We start from the raw sequence: 21,089 nt of genomic DNA on the forward strand, positions 1-21,089 counted from the left end.
ACACTGCATATTTCTCAATAGGAATACAATGTGCTTTATGTTAATCTGTGGCAAAACTATGGAAAAGATCACCAACTGTGATAAACTATCTAATTTAGCTAGATGGAGTTATGCCCTAATATTCCAGATGAGGATCAAGCCCAACATTTTACAATTGCTAAGATTTCAAAGATGTGAAATATTTCTAGGATTATTGCAATATATATTTTGCATTTTAAAGGTAAGATACAGAAACCAATATTTCATCAAACCATTTAATTTTCTTCCAAGTTTGAAAGTAAATTGACAAGAGATCAGCAATTGGCAAGAGAACAAATGAAACATATTGAGAGAGCCAATTTGCTAGTATTGAGGGAGGCAGATTGTCAGTTTTACATCTGCCAAAGCAGAGCCCTTGTTGCTGGCTTTTCCCCTCCTTCTTTTAAAGCATATTTCATTACCTAAAGGTTTAATTGTTAGATAATTCAGTAATCCTTTATAAATGACCAAGGTGTAGTCTGTTCATTAAGAAACCCCTTTCATCACTGCACTGTGATTCTGGCAATTGCAGTTTGTTTCTGAAAGTTCTGCATTTTTTTTCCCCAAACTCGTCACACCTGACTCACACCAGATTTCAATTGCAGCTGAGTAGCTTCCTGGGCCCCAATACTCTAGATGCCAATTTACTGCATCTTTCTTGAACTAGCTATTAAAAGGGAAGGAAGCAGAAATAAGAGTGAGTTTTCTACTGACAGCCTGCTTTGAGATACAGGCAGAATGAAAAACAGACTTTTTTTTTTTTTTTTTTTTTTTTTTTTTTTTAAATCTAGACGAAGGTAAGTGCTTCTATGTTTCACTACCAGCAGGGTGGACGTATATATAATTATTTTCTCCTGAGAAGCAGGTAGGTAGAAGTGAACTCAGTCCAACAGGTGTAAAAGCTGTAAGTTGTTATAAGGTGTTGTAGCAGCAGTAGTTTGAGAGAACAGACATAGATAATGAGATTAGTAGTTCTGTGTCCTTAGCTATCCCAGTTAGTATTTGCTGGTTTCTGTTCTTTGTTAGTTTACTACATGATATTCTTATGAGGAGGATTTAAAACTGCATTAGCGAAATGAGGTGGTACAGCTATGTAACACTTCACGTTTTATTAACTTTCAAGAAGTCTGATGTGTGATGTATCCAGGATGTGTAAGCAAACTGGAGAACCAGAGAACTTGATATGACAAACGGTGATACTTCTTGATTCACAGATACTTTGTTGTTGTGGATTGTCTTTTTGAATTGGTTTTCATGTATGCACGCACCTTGTAGATCAGGAAACTGGAAACAAAAACAAATATATTTTTTTTTTAAGTTAGAAAAGAAGAAAATAAATTTTCTCTGTTGCTAGGTGCTTGGTGGATGTTAAATGTTTTGCTTATTTTTTCCCTGTCTTTTATAACATTTGAGTATTAATGTAGTTAATGTGACTTCAGGTGTTAAAGCTTTAAGGACAAAAATACAACAGTTATTGCAGAGATGTCTGTGTCATTTTCTGATGATGTTAACAAAGCACTGAACACTTCAGCCCTGAGATGTCAATTTATGCTTGAAGACAACAATTCTGCTCAAGATAGACCATCATAACCTTCTATCCTTTTATCTTCAATTCTATGCTAGACAGGGATTATTTTTTATTTTATTTCTAGAGAAGATTTTGGTTTTCCTGGGAGAGGTGCATTACTCTGTTACTGCAAAGTAATATCTGTTGACCGTGCCATGGTTCCTCTAGACCATCTTCTAGTGCTCAGCTATGAGAACAGCAATGTGGGGTTTAGGAATGAGTGCATGTAGTGTGTAATTTCTCCAGGGTGTTAAAAGACTTTTCAAGATTAAATTTCCCAGTCACCTGAATCCTTGCTACCTCTGCTTCTAGCTCTGCCTTCCCAACTATGAAATGTATTGTTATGCAATCCTTCATTTAAAGGGAAAACACTCTAGAGAGCAGAGGAAGTTTCAGTTTGCTTTATTTCTTAGGATTCATTATTTGATTTACACTCTATCCAAACAAGATGAAGGTGCCAAATGAGTTTGTATTGCTACAGAAGCCCTTTTGCCCTTTAGGATTTCAGATTTGTTTTGTTTAAATCAAAAAAGACAAGAAAGGATTTTGTAGATGTGGAACTGAGAAATAGGTAGGTCAAGTGATTACTCAGGTTTCCAGTCTGTAGTGAAGCTAATAACTGAATGTGAAACCTGAAGATCTACCAAGGTTGTCTCTGCCATCTAGCTCACAAGCTCTGCTTGTGGATGTTCCTTAAGGAGTCCGGAAGGAGGTGGGAAGCCAGAAAAGGCAACCCTTCTGTAAATGAAGGAGGAGAATGAACAACAAGGAGCTGGAAAAAAATGTGGCAGAAGCTACTTGTTTTTTTTTTTTCCTTAACCTGTGTATTAGTGGTGTACAGGGTGGGTGGGTGTGATCATTATGCACCTATCTAAATGCCTTGTGGTTTTCCAGAGGTAAATATAGAATTACAGAGGAGCTTGTACTTGCCAGCACATCATACTTGCCTATTTTGCCCTTTGTTACAGAGCTAGCCACCCATAGATAGATTTCCTGCTGGCCAGCTGGCCCTTAATTGTGCTGTTCCCACTATCACCCCCAGATAAACTCCCAGTAGAAACTGGTAAGCTAGAGCACTGCTGAGATGAAAAGTATGGATTATATCTGCCATGCAGTCCACTGCAGAGGCCATAGCTCTTCCTCATGCTTAATATAGACAGGAGGTGTTCAGTAGCAGTTGGCAAATGTTGAATTATTAAATCGTGTCTACAGCACTTAATATAATTATTGTATAGATGATAGAACAGTGAGATAAGTTTGGTGTTGACAAGCAGACTTATCCACCTTTAGAGTTTGGCTAACAGACTTGCTGGTTTGGAATTCAAGAAAAATCTACCCTGTCAGAAAGGATTTAGAAAACTAAATGAGTTTGCAGATTGCTCTGCACGACAGGCTTTTTGTCTGCCTTCAAGGTCTGCATGATCTAACCAAGCATGTGAAAGTAAGATACATATTTCTGAGTGCTGCAGTAGTTTTTGTTATTGTAGAGAAGTGTTAAATATAAGTGGTAACACTAAATAGTTATTTTAATCTATTAAATATTTTGTGGATTAATAATAGTGTATGTAAAGGCTGGAGGAGTGGGATAGCTGAAATCATTTTTGGGTGGCTTCTCAATTGGCTATCTGCTCAGGAAATTCACTTTGTGATCTTTTTATCCTCGAGGAAGCAAATGTAGACAAAACAAGTGACTCCACAATTATGTCTTGACTAGAAATAACTGCAGCAGAAAGTCTGTTTGCTTTTCTCATCTCTTACTGAGAAAGGGTAATTAGTACACTACTAGACGTTTGTAGGCAGTGTTACTGTGAAGGAACACAAACTGCCACTGCAGCTCTTTTTAAACACAAAGTAGAAACAGACAGCTCTGCTATGGTGACAGAAAACATCAAAACAACAAAACACAGTATTTTATCTGATGGGGTAACAATATCTCAGCTAATAAAATGGCTGTCATTCTTGCCCATTGTATAGATAAGGAAGCTGAGGACATTTGGATGCTCTTTGTTGGCATGCCAAGTTGCAATTATCCTATGACAGAGCCCTTCTGGGCTATGATTGATGAAACATTTTCAGGGGAAAAATGCTTCAGTAAGTGAATTTCACTGGGTTTCATGATGACATTGCTTGCACAATGGTTGGCAAAAAACAAAAACATTTTAAGCAGAACTCAGGCCTAGGAAAACATGGCCTCATTTAGTTTGCTAGGGATGTCCTTGCCATGTTCACTTATTTGTATTGTATGTTGGATGTAAACAGCTCTAATTTTGAAGTTCTTGTGTTGACCTTTTCTGGCGCTGAGATCAAAGAACTTTCTGCAATAAAGATGAGAAGACTTTAAAGACTTCAGTGGTGTGTCAGAGTAGGGTATGTTTAAACAAAAAAATAACAGTGCAGCCTTTGACTGAAACAGGCACTGAATGAAGTTCTAAAGAAAGCCATTGCTCCTCAAGAAAACCATCATTATCTTGCAGCTTGGCTTAAAAGTGGGCCAGAGTTGAAAACAATTTTTTCCTTTTTCCTGGGCCTTATCTCACAGACTGATACTGCTAGTTGTTTCTATCATATGTAATATAGATGTCACCAGTCAAGAGGACAGGCATGCTCTTTCTTTCCTTTATTCAAATTCCTATGTGAATGTGAGGTCTGGTGATGCCTATCTCTGAACAATAGCCTGTAAAATAGATTTTCCAAAGCATGGCATTACCCTTTTTGTGATGCTGTTCTGCTGTCTTATCACTGATGTGCCCTTTTCCCTAGCTCCAGCTGTCCCTTATCCCATATCTTTCAGTGGGCCTCTAGGAGAGGTCCTGGAGACTGACTTTACAATGCCTGATTTGGAGCCAAGGCAGCTGCAGTAAGAATTTAAACTCTAATCCAGTATGTTATTTACCAGCTTGACCATGTGAAAATAAATAATTTAAGCACTACTTTTTTTTTTTTGTCTGTAGTATGTATTTACTTTTGGAATGTAAACCTACTCTACTTGACTAAACAAGTAGGCAAAATGTTTAATACTTACTATAACATGAAAATCACAACAAATCCAGTACAAAAAAAAAAAGTCTTTCCCAACAAACTACTCCAGGATTTCCAGTAACTTGGAGCAAAACTAAGGATATCCTATAGAACTGCCTGTACAGGTACATCCAGAAACGGGGCAGAGGACAAAAGGCAATGACATTCTTAATGAACAAAACATTTGATACATGATATAATAGTTTCCCTGTATTAAAAATAAAGTAATAATTTGTATTATTGCTTTTTGCTGAACCAATGTCTTAGCCAGCGTTTCTAAGAAGAGGAGCTAGCAGCACTTCTCTGCACATTTAGGAAAAGACCCAGTTTACACAGTGTAGTGGCCATGCTGCAGAGATCTACTCAGCGATGCTGGAAGTTTTGTATATGTGATAATAAAGATATTTATTAGTGTTTGAACTTTGAGTTAGGCAATTACTTAAGTTTTATTTATAAATTAAGAACTTTTTTTTTAAGAGAGCGATTTGCAGGGGAAAAAGTATTTAGCATTTCTGACTATGAGTTTTGCAGTTAAGTAATGTTCACTACACTAGTAGTGAGGCTTTCTGCAGTGTCCCCCTCTCTGACATGTCCCCAGCACAACAGTTTGTAGAGATCTGTTTTATACTACTTTATTTGGTATATTATGACAATCTTCCTTTTCTGCGGCTTCTGTCTTTTTAGTACATAGATTATGCCTTCACTTGAATCCGTGGCAACATTTTCTCATTGTTTTGTAACTGAGACTTCCTCACCCAGAGTCTGCTGAGATGCTATAACATGGTACAGGATAAGCCAGGTCAAGCATCAGCAGCAGTGTGGCTGAGCAACAGAATGTTTCATCCAGGCTAATAATTTAAACACAGAGCAGCACTAACACATCATTGCTGCTTGTAGTACAATCTACTTCTGAGCTCCACATAGCCATCCATTTTGGTGCACAGACATATCTCTCACTGCCAAAAGATGCACAGCTTCACAGAATACACACTCACGCTCCCACTTGTCGGTATTTCCAGGCTTGAAATGCACATAACACCTTATATTCCAGGCTGCATTATAGTAGGAAAACTTTAAAGTGTTTTAAATTGTTTTTGCTACATCTCAATGTTTGCTCCCTGCCCTGTGATAAAGTATTACTTCTTTCCAGTTTAAAGACTTTTTATTTTTTAATGGAAAGAGCACTTATTTTTGTGTTTCACATGTTTGGGCTAAGGAAGTCTTTAGCCTCTAATATGAGAATGAACACATTCAGGAGAAAATGACAAGGTTATGTAGACAATGCTGATCATGAATATACAGAATGTTTCAAATTAGTACATAACAGCTCTGTTCTTCAACAGTAGTTGGTGTAGTCGGCAAGGGAAATGTCTTTCGAGATTGAGTTAGGATGCTGTATATTATTCTCATATTCAAAACTCATTAAGGGATCTCAGTTCATTAATTTGTGCCATTTGAGTTGGGTCCAAAGTTTTCTGGATAGTGTGCACCAGAAAGAAGGCTCCAGAAAGAGCTATTAAGACCACCTGTCAGGAGAAGACCACAGATTCTGTCACTGCAAAGCTGTAAGGTTCAGGAAAAAAATGTTGTAAAGGCTGAATTTCCTCTTTCAGGCATCTGATTTCTGAAGGTATTGCTTCAGAAAGAATTGCTATGCTTTTCAAATAAACAAATTTCGCTAACATTATATTAAGCTATATAGGAAAATGAGTGAGTACTCAAATCTGCAGCCTTTTAGCAGTGCCTGAGCAGTAAAATGGACCTGATTCTGCAGTATTTTAAAACCTGTAATTCTACTTGCATCATTATATTTAGCCCTAATTCACATCAGAAGATAAGAAATGGAAGCTGTATGTTTTTTTTTTTCATAGTGACTTTTGTTACTGAATGTGAAATGCTGATGTTAGTCTGTTGGAATACGACTGCCAGTAGTTAAGACATTTTCACCATAGAGTTAAATGCTTACATTGACAGTAGCTGGAAATACTTCAGTGGTTATTGTTGAAGTCATTAGTTGAGCTGAAGTAATGTTGGCATGTTTTCCCATTGGGTAGAATTCCTCTGTCTAATTGTCTCTCTCCTTCTTGCCAGACCATATTTGATATCTGTGGGTTGGGAGACTGGATGTTTTCCAGTAATTAATGGCTTTTCTCAGTAATAGATTAAAATGGTTTCCTTTCATGAATTAGTCTATTATCCAGTAGTGAAGCTACTGAATTCCAGAGCATTTAAATGGGATAAGTTACAGGGATAATATATTAAGCAAAAAAAAAAAAAGTGCCACTGTTTTGTAGGAGAAGTGAGTGAACCATTTTAGAAGATGCTTAGTTCACATGTCATTTTTGACAAGAATGAAAAAGGAGGGAAAAAGAAAAAAAAGAAAAAAGAAAAAAAAAAAAAGGCCATTATGCTACTGGGTTTATTTTCTTTTCCTTACAAGAATTTAGTATTTACGTGGAGCGATGTAGTCCATATATCTCCTAGACTAGGTCACCATGTAACCCCCTGAGTAGTACCAGCAATTAAATTTCATCAAGCTACTCTTGTCATGAGTACTATAACTTGAGTTTGACAGAAGTATATCATAAACTCAGTATCTTTGGTGCTCAGACTAGACTCTGTCCGCTCAGAGCATAATTAGCTTGTGGTTTCAGAAATCAATGAATAATGTTCTGCAATGGAAAAAAAAATAACTTCTCTTGTAGTCACCATTTCATTGCCATCCATATTACTTGAGCTATCACTTCTTTCTTAGAGCATTTTTGCCACATCTTTTATTGTATTCTACTTTTTTAATGCAAAATAGAACTAAATACAGCTGTAAAAGTAAGAAACAATTTTAACTGTTTCTGGTATGTTACAGCAAATTATTTTTCAAACAAAATGCATTTAAGATATCATAGATTAATGAGATCTGTGTTTTTAACATATTTTAAGTAGCAGATTCAAAAGAATGAAGCACTTCCATTTAAATACAATAGCCCAGGTTTCCTTTCTACATATGGGTATGCTCTTGTTAACCAAATAAAATTTTCCCACTAAAGCTCTTAAATCACATTATCTCATGATTTAGCAAAACTTATTGTAAAGTTAACTTTCTCTTTTATCTTTGAAAAGTACTATTGAAGTGGTGAGTGTAAACTGGCAGTTTACATCTCCAAGGCTGGGAAAGTAGTCTGGACATGTAATTCATAGGAACTTCATGTTTATACTGACTTCCAGCCTTATGTTTCACTTTTAGATGAGGTACTTTTGAAGAAGCCAGGGATCAAGACCTCTGAGTGATGACCCTTTTGTAACTGGCCATAGAAAACATCCAACAAGGAGTCATTGGAAATTAGATATGGACAGAGAAATGCTGTTATGGTTATACTGCTTTTTTTTAGACACATTTAACATCTGTTGGATGCAACTCAGAATTGGTGCATGATTACGTACGATCTCTTTGCGGCTACTGGGGAATTATTTCCTTTCAAAGAGTCCAGTTAAAAACTTCTGTTGTGAAATTCAAAAGGAAGTTTGGATTTAGATTAACAACAGAGTGTAAGATAGTGAGTTTATGTATTTTGGTTCAAAAAAAAATTATGCTTGTGGGGTTTGCAGAAATGAGTGTAGGAAATATCAAGAATCAGGTGTGTTAGGAAGCAAACAGCAATTTTGAGTCCTATTTTCCTGAATGTTGTTATACAGTGGCTAGTGCTGTACTGCAGTGAGGATATGAGTATGCAGCAGAAATCATGGCATTTATTTATATGAACTGTAGGAAGAGTTAAACAATATAATCAGGATTTCAACCTCACATTCTGCTACATCTTCTTTCATGATACTGGTATAGAATCAGCACTGTGGAAAACTAAATGGGAAGTCTGCAAGAAATTACAATGCAAATACTGTGTCTAGCTATGATATTATTACAGTTTTGTTTTCATTTCTGAAACTGAATGTTTTCTGGGGTTGGGAATTCAGTTCTACAGAGGCACAGTTATCTACTGACAAATCCCTGTCCATAGGGAACTCCTATTTTGCTCACTCAAAACTGTTCTCTGTATGGATGCTGTTTCACTTTTCAGTTAAAAGATAAGTTTTAGTGAAAGCAATCAAGTTAGTTGTAGAAATGAAAACTGTATTGGGAATGACATAATTTAGTAAAAGGGAAGTTTCGGAAACCCTTTGGCTGATAGCATTGAGAAAAAAAACACTGATGTCTGTGCACTCTTGGCAGCTTTAATCCAGCATATTCCCATTCAGCTGCTGTTCACCTTGTTTAAATGCAGTGTTTCTGATGAAGGCAAACCAAAAAACTGACAATGCATCTCAGTTGTGTTCTGTGTAATCCTCAAGTTTGACACAGGGTAACTGACAGGATGTTGAGGTTGGGTCCTGGTAATTAGATCTGTGTAGGGTGGGAGAAGAAAAAGCAATGTGGTTTTCATTCTTCTGCTCTTTGCAACTTTTTCCTCCAAGAGTCTGCTTTTATAAAAGCAAAGCTGTAGGTTAATGGGAGCCATTCCTTTGACACATCAGTGAGCTTGAGGTCAGGCTCTGTTATGGAAGCAGACTTTTCACATGCTTAAGTAAAACATGAATGCAGTGCTGCTGTGCTCACTCACAGATAAGCAGACAGACCTGCTGTTTGAGGGCCTGCCATCAGAAAGAATGATGGACCAGGTCAGCTGGAGCAGCTTTCTTCAGAGTTTGGTAGAGATGAACCTGAACTCACCCTTTAGTTCAAGTCTCCCCTGCTCTAGGGAGGAATTCATGTTCACTGCCACAAGCTGTCTGTGGAGTACCCTTCCATGCCTTGCCATGCCCTTGGTGTTAGGCACTTGAAGCTGCCCTTGTGCTGTGGTAAGGCTCCAGACCAGGCTGACAACAGTCCTCTGGCATTTCCAGCCTGGCATGGCAGGAACCTGGCACTGCTGGTGCCAGATGGTGTGTCAGAAGACTCCAGGATCATTCCAGGCATTAGCCCTGTGTGTCTAATGTATAAATCCATGTCCTGACACAGAAGAGTGTTATTTCTGATCAAAGCTTTTGCTGCGCGCTTGTAGGGTGCTTGGTAAAGGTTATCACATAATGTTTAATGCTTCTCTGCCTTTCTCAAGCTATGTTGTCTCTTATTTACCCCCTTTTCCACATCTTATTTTACCATACCATAAGGACAATGTTTTGCAAATATAAGCTGCAGTGTGGTGATGCATTTCCTGGCTGTGTTAAAAGTTTGGATAAACATCTTCCTCTTTTGTATTGGAATCTGGAAAAGTGCTGTGTGGGATATTTTTCCCCCCTTAATCAAACTGTTTGCTGAGTTGTTTTCCTTCACTGTTACATCTTGCTTGGGACCAAAATGTTTAGGTCTGAGTAGCAGTGGCATCTCATTCATTCACATCCTGTTGGGTGGGAGCCTTAGGTTGTTTCAGTTCACTCTATGGATAACAAGTATGCATATGACTGTTAATTTAGATAGGATTATTGTTTTATCCTATTCAAGTGTCAATAATCCTGTTTTCCAGTGAGTTCGTCTGGTTGTTGCTCCATGCATCCAAAACCAGGCTGAGAACTACAGCACTTCATCTTCATTAATTTTGTCCTGTTTACCTGTAATTACTTGCTGTTTCTGATATTACTCCACTACAGTCTCCTTTTCTTCATCTGTTTATTTTAACGGTTTGTCTGGCCAGGTAGTCAGCTGGTGAATTCATGTCACTTTCCTCGGGAAGGCAGACAGGGAACCTGAGTGCTTCACATGCAAGGAGGTCATGGTCTGCTTCCCCTAAGAGTGAGTGGCAGTTCCTGGTCCTTCATGCCTAAGTTGTTGTTGTGGACTGCACTCTTCACCCACACTCCTGACAGCTGCCCTGGGACCCTGCTCACCACATCAGCAGGAGATGCTGGGCCAGCTCCAAACATTTGTAATAGAAAGGGTTGTGAATTTTCAGAGTGCTTACCACCCTTCCTTCCCCGATGTTGTCAGGGCGGAAGTGCCATGCAGATAATAATTAACAAATGTGGGAGAGGCACACCCAACTTGAAGCTCTCCACTTGCACAAGCACAGCTCTAGAGCTGTTGTACTGAATCTCCTTTGGTCACTGCAACCCTGAGGTCTCCTCCTCGGGGGGGGGGAGTGGCAGGTGGCATTATGGCTGTCTGCAATGCGCGTGCATTGAGGAGAGACAGTGCTGGGGAAATAGTGCACAGGGCCATTTAACTGCTATTTGCCCCCCTTTCCCAGCTTTTGTTTCCCTCTGTTTCTCTAATTTGAGAGAATTTCTGTTCTCAAAATCCTGCAGACGCTTGTCTGGGTGAATGTTTTGTTTGCAGTCAACAAGTAGCACTTCAGAAAATATATTTTTTTCCCATGTTATTCCTCACATATGATAAATCACAAATTACAGAGTTGTTGATAGACTGATATTTTGCAAGCATTGAAAAGGTAGACACTGACACCCAATAATAAATAATTTTCAGAATTTACAAATTAAGCAAAAATACTAGTAAGAGATGAAAGAAGCAGTTCAGTTAATATATTAACCTCTCCAGTCCTTTTTGCATTCTCTAAGTCTCGACCTGAATGTGTTTTTAGTATGTAGGAACATGACTTTCCTCCTTTTCCAGACCATTCGGCCCTCTTCCTTACAATGACACCATGGCAATTTTTTGTTGTGGTGACCTTTAGTTCATCCAGACTCGCAAGAACTGTTGATCTGAAATCATCTTTGCATATACACATAGCTTGTGAAGAATGTGAGAGAGAATGTGTTTGCTGATCCAAAGGCTTCTGGAAGCCCAGCTAGCTGCAGCGCCTTTACATCCAAACCAGTTAAAAACCCCTGGCAAGATATGCAAATGTCCCAAGAAGGCATTGTGATGGGCTATTACAAAGAGGCAGAGAACTATGAAATTCTAGCAAGATGGAGCTTTCAGTGACTAGATTTCCTGTTCAGCAACTGTATGGTCCCATGCCCCACTGTAGGACAAAGATGAATCCGGCCCATTATGAAAGCAATTCATATTTAAATGAGCTTTCCAGCCCAGTTCTGCAGTCTCAAGTGGTTTTTCTAAGCATCTGCTCTTTCATGCTGATTTAGACCAAACTTGAATGCTGAATCTTTGGAGAATCATAAACAAATTGTGTTAAATTACCATTAATGGAAACACATCACAAGGAAGGCAAGGCAAGGCTGTTAATGGTATTGCTGTTCTTAACTCAGGCTGTGATGGCTGTAGACACAGTCCTGCAGCACAGAAGTAATGTATGTAAGATCACCCACTGTTCTGAGACCTCCAGACAAGCTAAGCACAGCAGGGTGAGTAGCACTGGAATTTGTTTTACAGGAAGCCTTTCATTTCCTTGCTTTTGAGGGGTTAAGTGAGGCACTTCAAGTACAGTTCTCCCATGGGGGTTACACTAGGGAAGGGTAGTTTTAGTTTCCCTCAGGGGCTCCATAGCAGCTTTGGCAGCAGAGGCTGCTGTCGACAGAGAACAGCCAGATGCAATGAATCAATGTATTCCCCAGCCACCCCAGCCGTGTTTCTTTCCTACTCAGGGCTGTCCACTTCTCAGACTGCTGTGTGCAGTAGTGGTCTCCAGCCCCGTGCTGCTACGGCTGTTCTTGCTGGACAGGTCTTCCCCAGTGACCTCTGACCTCAGCTTTAAAAGGTCTGGATTAGGGAGCAAAATTAATGGAAGTTTGAATCATTTCTTTTTATGTCATCTGGGAAATGCATGGAATAGAACAGTTTGTGAATATATTGTATATATTATATAGTAATGGCCTTGATATGGAGCTCTTTGAGGTCCTTAGTAACATAAAGCATTCATCGAACATGTGAATGCTGCTATACTGCTACACTTGCTCAGGTATGACTTCAGGAAAAATCAAAACCAAATAAATCAAGCCCTATCAGGAATCTGTTGACCCGCAACAGCCAGGTTTCTGCTGCCTCTGGAAACCTGTTGCCTCTCTGAACTGCCTGGCTAGGGTATCCATGTAGGAGTCTGCACAAGCACCCTGGCTGTAGCACTGACAGACTGCACTGCTCTGGGAACCAAGAGTAAGGGCCCCTGCTAGAGAAGTAGAGGAATGAGAGCCCTGAGTGGTCAGCCCTTATCCAAGACCCCAGCAGAAATGTAGAAATTTGAATTTCCCGAGAAATTGGGAAATGTAGATTAACTGGCAGATATTGACCTGAGACTTCTGAGAATTCCAGCTCCGGAAAAACAACAAGGAAGGATTGATGTCAAAGGCTGTGCAGTTCCAGGGTTGCCTTTCCAATGTGATGGGCTCCAAAGCTGCCCTGTTCTGATGCTATGGGTTATTATGACACAGGAGTTTCATTTAGATGACTCTTATTACCAGTAACCAAATTTTGGGTCCAATATTGCCTTTTTTTTTTTTTTTTCTTTTTTTTTTTTTTTTCTTTTTTTTCTTCAATTAGGTCACATAATTGTTTACTGCCATGAGCCTGGCTGCTGTCAACTTAACTCAATACCTGCCAGAGAGACCAGAATATACTCCATGATATGTAGTTCCGCTTCTCCAAAAATCTGATTTTGTGGGGATTGATGAAGACCAAACATGCCCAGCTTACTCTGTATTTTCAGCCTTGCTTGTTAGTTAATTAAAGGGAGAAATAATTTCCTTAAATTGATTTTAAAAAAGAAAAAAAAAAAAAACATTCTGCTGTGTAACTGTGAATCAATATCACAGGCTTCACCCCAAAACTAATTCTTCATATTACATGTCATCATATAATCATAACGTCTATTATGGAAAGGTACTCAGTGCAATGGTAATCTGTTGAGGCTGTTGGTTTGACAAACTCACTGCCATAAGTTCCCCTTGCGACACTTTTTCATGTAAAATACGTAAACAGCATTACAGAAATCCTATATCTAGAATTGATAAATCAAAGTGCTCTCTTGTGCTTGCTTGTCACAATAATAACAAATGGTGTCATTTTGTAACTGTTTGTCCCAGAGCTTTCCTATTGTTGATTGTAATTTTATAACCACCCAGTAATGTAACAGTATGTACGAAGAGGTAAAACTTACATTTTGGGAAGGACGTGGAATATGATTTCAGTAATTTCCTCTCTGCTTTATTCCTAAAAATCTTATCATAATTCTCTAGTTTCCAACAGCACCATGGTTGTAAAATCCACGAATCATTTTTCCTCTTCAAATTTCATGCATTTTTAAATTTCTAAAAGGATGAAATGCTCAGTAAATGCTAAACAGAAATCATATATGTTTTATTTTTCAGTGAACAATATTATGTATGTGACGTAAGAGAGATTTTTTTTTTTTTCCCCTCAAACAACAATCCTCTTTGGCTTCCTCTGTGAATGAGAACTTCTATCAATACCTGAACTTCCAAGTGAGGCTACTTAATCCTAAATCAATTGTGTTCTCATAGTAATTACTTATGCAGTTTTAATACAGGAATACCAACCTCAGTTCAAAAGTTTGGAAGGAGTATATCACCTTTTCAGATATACGTGTGTATATATATATATATATATGCTTACTTTTTAGAACCTACATTATTTGAGAGAACAATAGAGAAATTTTTGCATGCAGCTATCAGCTAGTTTAATCTAGCCACATTACAGTTACACAGAGTAAAATACCCGGTTGCATTGTCAAGGTGAAATTGGAGAATCAGTTTTATTTTACACTTGTGCTATGTAAGCATCCTACCAACACTCTGGTGCACAGTAATTAACTTTGACTTTTGACCAGTCTCGTTTCTAGAAGTCTCTGTATTCTGTTGTTTTTTTTAATCAGAAGAAAAAATAAATAAATCTTTAAAGAAATGTGCATTTCTTGAGTACTGCCTGCAGTGTTCAGTGGTTATCTGTGCTGGTTATGAATGCATATGCCATAATTAGATTATGTAGCAAGAAAGCAGTTGGATTATACTGTTGCTGTCTTTTAAGCTATATTCTCTCGGTGGAAAAATGTTTGTTAGAAAATTTTCTGTCTGTAAATCCTTTTGTTTTTGTTTTTTTCTGACTTCCCTTAAATCACAAATCCAATAGTACTGTAAATTCTGTAAAATTTGTAAACTATCTTCAATCCCCTAAGCTTCACGTTAACTATTATCTGAAGAAAAAAAGAAAAAAACGTATTTTGCCTATATCCACAACTAAAATGTATTCATCATTTTTAATGTTGTAAAATGTTTTGTGTGAAGTCAGGCAGGTTATTTAAATGCATTTAGTAAAACTGAATATAAAATGCTTTTCTTGACTTTTTCCCTTGCTTGCCTTTCTCATTTTCTGGTAGTTTTTCATAGTGAGCACCATCCTGGGCCAAATTATGTCAGTGACTTTAATACCATTAATTTCAATGGAAGCAGGATATGGTCAGTAAATTATCCTCCAGCACGGTCTGCTCAGTATTACATTAGATCATGGGAATAGCAAAAAGAAAACTGCTTATAAACTAAACTCTTTAAAATTTCCATTTCTGTGTTTACAATTTAAGATTCTATTATTCTGTTCAGATGTTCTTGATGTTTCTCAAATTATGTGATAATAAACAAGACCATACGTCCTTGACAGTACATACAGCTGGAGTCTGGGAATCATGCCATAGAAGATGTGCTGGACTTCATTTTCTATAATTTAAGCATCTTATTATTTCCTTTTGAAAATGGAATTCTTTCTGAAAATTGCTACCATTTCTGAATGTAGTAGAATTTTCAGTCACTTGATATGTCTCAGTATTTCTTAATAAAAGACTGACTGCCTTATTGCATTTGTCTACATATTCCAAATGGAGCAATTCATAGTATGATTTCTAATTGTTGATCTTGTACAGTGTGCATATTTTGTACGTAACTGGAGAAAAAGCCTTTAGCGTGAGATGAAACTGTGATCCATGCTCATTAATGAGAATGCTATGAGTACAAGAACATCATGTCCCTTCTCCTTAAAAATCTTAATCCTGCCAATTCTCTGGCTTCAAGCCACTGAAGCAGGTAAACATTTCCTTAACTTTTGCCATGTGCAGACTCTGCCCTGTATTTTTCTTTTTTCTAATACATAAAAGATGTTTCCTTTGCATTCCCACTTCTTTCGTCTATATAATTAGACAAGAGGTAATGGTCATAAGTCATTGCAGGGGATGTTAAGGTTGGATATTAGGAAAACTTTCTTCATAGAAAGAGTGGTCAGGCATTGGAACAGGCTGCACAGGAAGGTGGTGGAGTTATCATCCCTGGAGTTGTTCGAGAAAAGGGTGGATGTTGCACTGAGTGGCATGGTCTAGAGCTGTCACAGGCATGGGCTGCTGGTTGGTCTAGGTGATCTTAGTGGTATTTTCATCCTTAATGATTCTGTGATTCTGTTTAAGACTAAAAAAATAAAAATAAAAAAAAAATAACCACAAAAGACTTACAGGTCAGTGCTTTGAAGAACAGGCTAAGTGAGTATCCTGCTATTTGACATTGATAACACTGCATGTAAAGTGAATATGAAAAGAAGTGCAGCTATGCTAGCTCTCACCACCAGTGAATAAAGAGTAAAGCACATCTGGTTCACGCAAGCTTGTGCTGACAAGTGCATCGGACTCGGTTACTGAAAACAACATAGTTTTCTAAGTTAGCTGTAGAACAGGCTTGTTTACTCTTAGAAAAATAAGATGAGCCTATCCTGGAGGTTCTCTCAATGAGTGTTCTAAGTCAATTTAGTCACCAATCTTACATATACCCTAAATATTGGGAAAAACAACAATAACCCAGTAAAGTTATTTAAACAGAGTTGTAAATATGATATTGATGATGATTGTATCAGTCATTTTAGTGTTTTCTACAAGTAATTTGTCACACTTGAAAAGTACTAGTGCTGAGTGTGAAGACTTTGATTCTTATATTTGAGATCCTAGGAAACAAATCCCAAAGAGATTTTGCATATATCCTGTACTTTGTATCTCCTCAGCTCTGTTGTTCCCCTACTTTGAGTAAAGTTCTGCAGTGATCAATGTTTCCATTTAGCTTCCACTCCTTCTATCCCACAGACTTTCCAAAGCCAATGCATGTTATTTTCTAGTAAGTATAATTTCTTCCCAATGCCATTTACCAAACTGGACTTTTGATATTCCCATATACAATCTCTGAAGTTGGTTTAGCACTTTTCCCTCCATCTTTCTTTCACTTAAACTAATTTAGATTTACCTTGGCATTCTATGCAAATCCTATACCTTCTCTCCTGTACTCTCATGAATGCCAAAGCTGTAAAATAAATATTGTTGACATGTGTCCTTTTATACTTGGATTCCTCATTAAATTACATTCACTTTTAGTTATAATGAGCTTAATCCATCTAATCTGTTGACCCAAATTCTCCTGAGGAAAGCTGCCATTCTGAATTGATATTTGCATCTCTGAGTCAACTGAATAATATTCAAAATTATGTCAGACTTCAATTCTGAAAAACGTCCTGTGCCAGGGGTACTCTGGGAGTTTGAGACTAAGTTATATTGCAAAAATCTATTCCTGTAATGCTTTACAGCTCTTAATGTACGTTAATCTTACTACTTCCCTAACTTACATGACACTACACTTATCTGTATCCTATCTCTGAGAACACCTTGTGAGAAGACTGGCCATTGGGAAGCAGAAGCACCTTTCTGAAATTCATCCTTGGGCATCTTTTCTGAAATCATATTTCTTCTCCCTGTCATGCTCCTTAATCGTTCTTCTTCTGCAATAAATTGTTATTTCTCTCCCTGTTAGAATTCTTTCCTGTCATTCATCATGTTACGAGTACCTTTTACTTGACAACAGGAACAAAATCCCAGCAGACTTCAGGAAGCCTTTAACTCTTTTACTTTCTCAGGATGTAGAAAGTAGAGAACTCAGTTCTTGTTTGGGTTTTGTTTGTTTGTTTATTTCAGAGTTTTGAGGTGCTTGGGGAGAAATGGGCTATTTGGAAAAATACTATTAGTGTTGTGAGTACTATTCCCAATCTGATAAGCAGATGGGAAGATCAAGCCAGGAGTCTTGCTCATTAGTTTAAGATCTTTGGGATAACTAAGAAAAAAATGACAGCTCAGTCATCTAGTGGTTGGAAACCCTGCTCACAGTAGGAGTGTTGGAGTCTGATGATCTTTAAGATCCCTTCTAACCTAAGGCATTCTATGATTCAGTCAGTAAGACAAACTTTGTAAGCTTGTTGTCTAGTACTGCTGAGAAATACCACAGATAGTCTTCAACAAACTAGGAAAAATAAAATTCAATTTAGCTATATTGATTCTGTTTTAATGCTAATGAATGCAGTGGGTTACTTCTTCCTTAGGGTGATTTTCTACCTGTAGATTTGTGAAGATCATTATGGGTACCAAAAACGTTATCAAATCAACTATAGCAGAACATGCACTTGACTCAATCCTTTATTCCAACTGAATATGCAAGACATTTGTTTCAATACCCCATTGGTTTTCTCATTTATTAGCTCACTCAGGATGAGGGCAGAGAAGAGCTGCTGAACACCTGATTGCATCCTTGGTAATAGGATATCTATACAAACAGTGCCAGCTCAGCATTCAAACATTATATAAATAAAATACTGAAGGCCAAATTAAGTTTTTACTTGGCTGTTTTCTTCAATCTGCAAATGCAAAAGTATTTCTCCATAATTTGTGTCTTGACAGATGATAATGAATGTGAAAATGCTACTCAGCCTTGTGGAGAGCATGCCAATTGCACAAACACTGTGGGAAGTTATTTCTGCATGTGTGCACCTGGTTTCAAATCCAGCAATGGTCAAAAAGCTTTTGTACCTAATGATGGAACCTCCTGTGTAGGTAAGTTATTAATGTCATCCAACTAGTTTTACATTGTCACTCTTCTCTTACTGCTTCTGCTAATTATAGAAAACTAGCAAAATGCATTTAGATTTGTGAATGTTTGAGTCTGAATGTAAAATTCCAACAATTTGGACTGGTACAAAATTAATATTCTAGTTTTTGGGCAAATGTTTCTCACTGATAATACTGCAGCTGCCAATGTTTTCAGTAACATTTCAATCTTTATGCAGTGTTCAGTATTTTTTATCCACTTGTCATAGTTTTAGAAAATAGACGTCTAGTTAAGGAGATACAGAAAACCCCAATCCAGTCTTTTATGACACTGTTTGACTCATCTGTGAGCAAGTTGGTAGTGTTCTTAAAACAAAGCAGAGTGACAAAGCATTCTGCATTCAGGTTGCACTTGACCAAGACAATTCCCTACATGTATGACCTACTGTGCTCCAAATATCTTTTGTTGGGGGTCTCTGGTTTGGATATTTTCTGTAATTTTTCAAACTTGACCAAAAGCAATGAAAAAGATCAGTAATCCTACTTCTCATACCATCCATCAGCTTCTGTTTCTATAGCAGTTGAATGGATTGTGTTCAAGATTACAGGGGAAGAAAAGTTCTCTGGAAATTTTTTTTTTTTTTTTTTTTTTTTTTCTGAACATCTATGCAATCCTTTAGGATTTTCCTTGAATGGAAGAACTGTAACTATTTCTCTTCTTTCTGGTAATTTTCTCTATATGTTGCAACAGTCCTCAGGGAATGGGAAAATGAGAAATAAATCTATTGCCCTTTATACCTTTATGCTGACTGTGTCTCATTCTAGATAGTCTCCTGTGAGCCTGTGAGTGCTGACAACTTTTCTTCTTACTGCTCTTAATAACAGCAGAATGGCTGCATATTAAGCCAGAAAGTGATCTAATCAACATTTCTGGCCCATTGCTCATATCCATCTAAAAGAGCTCTGCTTTACCCAGCCACTATGAATTGTCTGCAAATCAGCTGAGATTGAGACTGTTTGCACATTGAGCTGTAAATATTCTCATGGTTTCTGGTCCATGCTTTGATTTTTACCAGTTACAACATTTCCTCAACTTCAGAACTTTTGTCTTCAAATTTATTTCTCTGACTGTTTTTGTGTCGCTTTTTACCACTAGCTTGCTAATTTCTTTTTCTTTTGCCCTCTTTTCTTTACAGGGCAGGCCAATCTGTTTTTATTCTCCACTAAGGGTTAGTTAGCAGTTAACTAACTTTTCCATTTTTTTCTATTTTGAAAATCCATATGGGAGGAGCTGAAAGCTTCTAAAATTCACACTGAAAAAAAAAATTACCTTGGGCACCTTTTCTCATTAAATGAGTGTATCAATTACCTTACCAAGCAGGAAGTCCTTAAGACAACCTTTTGAGCCACAATTAATTTTCCACTTTATCAGTCAGGGAAGCTCTAATAAGATATTTTTTACCCAGTGGACCTGCTAGGGAGTAGATATGACTTGCAGCTGATGGTAGTGTATCCAGGTCGTTCTATTTGCAGCTGAAGCTTACACCAGGTTGCAATTCTGATCACAGTGCAAGTTACTCAATACAAATCAAAAGGCAAAGCTACCAAATATTCATCCTACCCAAATAATTTCAGAATCTGTAGAGTCTTAAGTTTCCTTTTTAGTATTTATATCCTGATGTAGAATATATATGCCAATGACCTTAAAATACAGCAGTGGAATTTTGGAGAGTGCAACGTAATGCAACCTATTTGTTTAAGGATAAACGCCATTAAACCTGTCTGAAGCTCCCAATGGTAAAAGTTTGTACACCACTGAGTATCTGAGTGCATTCCAGAATCTGCGTGCATATACATACATGTGCATTCTTCTTTTCTTCAGGTATTATATTGATCTTCCAACTACAAAGCAACTATAAATCTCAAGGTAGTAAATCCAAAGAGAACCTGGGGAAACGTCAGTTCACCAGAATGTTAGGTTTTGCACTGTCAGCACTATTTCATTATGTTATCAGGTAGAATTGGTGAACAGATGACAATAAAATATGCTGACAAAGGAGAGTAGGAAGGGAGGGAAAGAAAAAGACAGAGAAGAAGGGAAAGGGAGATATATGGTACTTGTGAAGACATTTTTCTGCTGTCCTGAATAAGAAATCTATTTACTTTGTAAAAGCCATTTTTTTTTTCCTTAGATTTCACATTTTATTGAACATTAAGCTTCAATTAAGGTCTCCTTTTTTTTTTTTTTTTTTTTTTTTTTTTTTTTTTTTTGTCCCAGTCACTAAAGTAAAAACGTGAAAATGGCCATCTTTAAAATCAAAGTGACATCTGTGCCACTCAGCCTTTTCCAGTAACACACTATTAGGTTTCTTCAGCTTTTTCTCAGCTTCTTCAGAGGCTACTGGAAAGGTAGCCCTTCTCCATCACATCCTTTACTGGGACAGGAGAGTTGTGAAGTGGAGTATATGGCATTATACCACATTGCCAACCTTTCTTTTACCTGAACAATTGTTGAGCTTTTTCATTTCTACTTTATGTATGCTGCTACCTTCTACAGTATGGAGACATGGGGAGGGACATTTAGTCCTTTGCAAATGGACTTTTCAATCACTCGCAAGCTACTAATAAGCAGAAGGTATAATGTAGACATCAAGCTGTCTTGACTGACTGGTGAAGAA

The 21,089-nt window shown here is 37.5% G+C and overlaps 1 protein-coding gene across 5 annotated transcripts in view; it reads left to right on the forward strand.

Moving 5' to 3' along the window:
• Nucleotides 1-21,089, forward strand: part of ADGRL4 (adhesion G protein-coupled receptor L4) — a 76,719-nt gene that overhangs the window by 20,566 nt on the left and 35,064 nt on the right. For all 5 annotated transcript variants that reach the window (XM_042819900.1, XM_042819899.1, XM_042819897.1 and 2 more), the window contains one exon: nt 18,265-18,417. In XM_042819900.1, the coding sequence (XP_042675834.1) occupies nt 18,265-18,417 (153 nt within the window). The remainder of the gene's footprint in view (nt 1-18,264; nt 18,418-21,089) is intronic.

Source organism: Centrocercus urophasianus, unplaced genomic scaffold, assembly GCF_019232065.1.
Source record: "Centrocercus urophasianus isolate 14NV4802_14NV808 unplaced genomic scaffold, USGS_Curo_1.0 seq_18, whole genome shotgun sequence".
NCBI lineage: Eukaryota > Metazoa > Chordata > Aves > Galliformes > Phasianidae > Centrocercus > Centrocercus urophasianus.